Source organism: Tigriopus californicus, chromosome 11 (assembly GCF_007210705.1).
Source record: "Tigriopus californicus strain San Diego chromosome 11, Tcal_SD_v2.1, whole genome shotgun sequence".
Classification (NCBI taxonomy): Eukaryota; Metazoa; Arthropoda; class Copepoda; order Harpacticoida; family Harpacticidae; genus Tigriopus; species Tigriopus californicus.
This window is the reverse complement of record NC_081450.1, coordinates 5,594,646-5,596,215: the sequence shown is the minus strand read 5'-3', so window position 1 is coordinate 5,596,215 and position 1,570 is coordinate 5,594,646. Positions and strand designations below refer to the sequence as shown.

General features: G+C 50.9%; 1 protein-coding gene across 1 annotated transcript; it reads left to right on the top strand.

Moving 5' to 3' along the window:
* Positions 1-1,035: 1,035 nt before the first annotated feature.
* On the top strand, positions 1,036-1,536 carry LOC131890721 (uncharacterized protein K02A2.6-like). Its single transcript, XM_059240128.1, has one exon. The coding sequence runs from the start codon at positions 1,036-1,038 to the stop codon at positions 1,534-1,536; it is 501 nt and encodes a 166-aa protein (XP_059096111.1).
* Positions 1,537-1,570: the final 34 nt, after the last annotated feature.

The window sequence follows — 1,570 nt, the reverse complement described above, 5'->3', positions numbered from 1 at the left end:
GTCTGTGGGTCCTTCACAGCCCTTTTGCATTTTCCTCCGTCGGGCTGCCATGAGGAGAGAAAGGTGTGGATCATCAATGGATTGCGCTCGTCTATCTTGTCAAGGGCATCTTGCTTCACCTCGACATCCTGACCAGTAAATGCTTGCAGGGTGGCAATCCTAAACACCACACAAACATCAGCAGCTTGGACACGACCACACAACCTCTGTGGAGCACCCTTGCCACTTGTTACTCTAAGGCACTCTCTGGCAAGTGTGGAGTTATGGATGGTGGGGAGGTTACCATCAAACTGTACCCAAATGCTAAACCCATCACTACTTACTCCAATCGCCCCATCCGCATTAACCTGAAACAAGCATTTGAGAACGAACTCCAAGAACAACTGGTAATGGGCATTCTAGAACCTGCAGGGGATGAAAACAACCCTAGCAAATGGCTCAACCCCATGGTAGTGACGTGGAAGAAGAACGCCAAGAAAGCCCGGATTACCGTTGACTTGAGGGAACTAAGCAAGGCCACCATTCGTCCCACCTACTATGGAGCAGCACCCTTCACGGTGGTCTCCAGCATCCCAACCTCTGCCCAATTTTTCACCGTTCTAGATGGGCTGAAGGGATTCCATCAGATTGGTCTTAGTCCAGCCAGCCGCCGGCTCATCACATTCGTCACACCCATGGGGCGTTATAGATACCGGCACATGCCCATGGGTTAGCACGGCAGCTCTGACGTCTTCAACGCCCGCATGAGTCAGGCCCTCAAGGACGTGCCAAACCTTGGAAGAGTTGTTGAGATACTAATAAGGCGTCAAATAAATCCCAGAATCCCTTCGACGAAAGATGTTTCAGCAACTGCATTCTGCTCATCAGGGCATAACAAAGACAACAGCCCGGGCTCAGTGGTCAGTGTGGTGGCCGGGCATCAACCACGATATATTAAAAGCAGTTCAGAGATGCCAAGTATGCCAAGGACGCCTCCCATCACATGCACCAGAGCCTCTCCAGCACATCCCCAAAGCAAGCCAACCGTTCGAGAAGATGCATGCAGACATTTTTAAGGCCAATGGGAAACATCACTTAGTTACCACGGACGAATTCGCAGGCTGGCCGTCTTTGGCCCACATCCACAACATGACCTCTCATACTCTCATCAACAGCTTCCACACCATCTTCCTGGCGACAGGAGTGCCTAATACACTTCAACAGGATAATGCTCCACAATTTGTCTCACACCAGTTCCGAACCTTCCTTGCTGAATGGGGCAGACTCCTTGAACCATCATCCCCCCTTCTATCTCGATCCAACGGCCGTGCTGAGGCAGCGGTTGAAGCCATGAAGAAACTAGTACTTGGAGCTCTTCATGATCCTGACGCAATCTCCTACGGCATTTTGGCGTTCCGTAAAACTCCTCGGTACGGAGGCCAATCCCCTGCAGAACTCATATTTGGTCAAAACGTCAGAGAAGCCCTACCTATGCGTCCCATGGCTCATGATCCCCAATGGCGTAGACCTATAAGAGAACTGGGCGAAATTGCCTAGTCCCAAAAGGCAAAACTAAGTGCCAACTATGNAA

Coding starts and splice junctions, on each gene's coding strand:
- LOC131890721 (XM_059240128.1), top strand. CDS start 1,036: ATGCATGCAGACATTTTTAAGGCCAATGGGAAACATCACTTAGTTACC.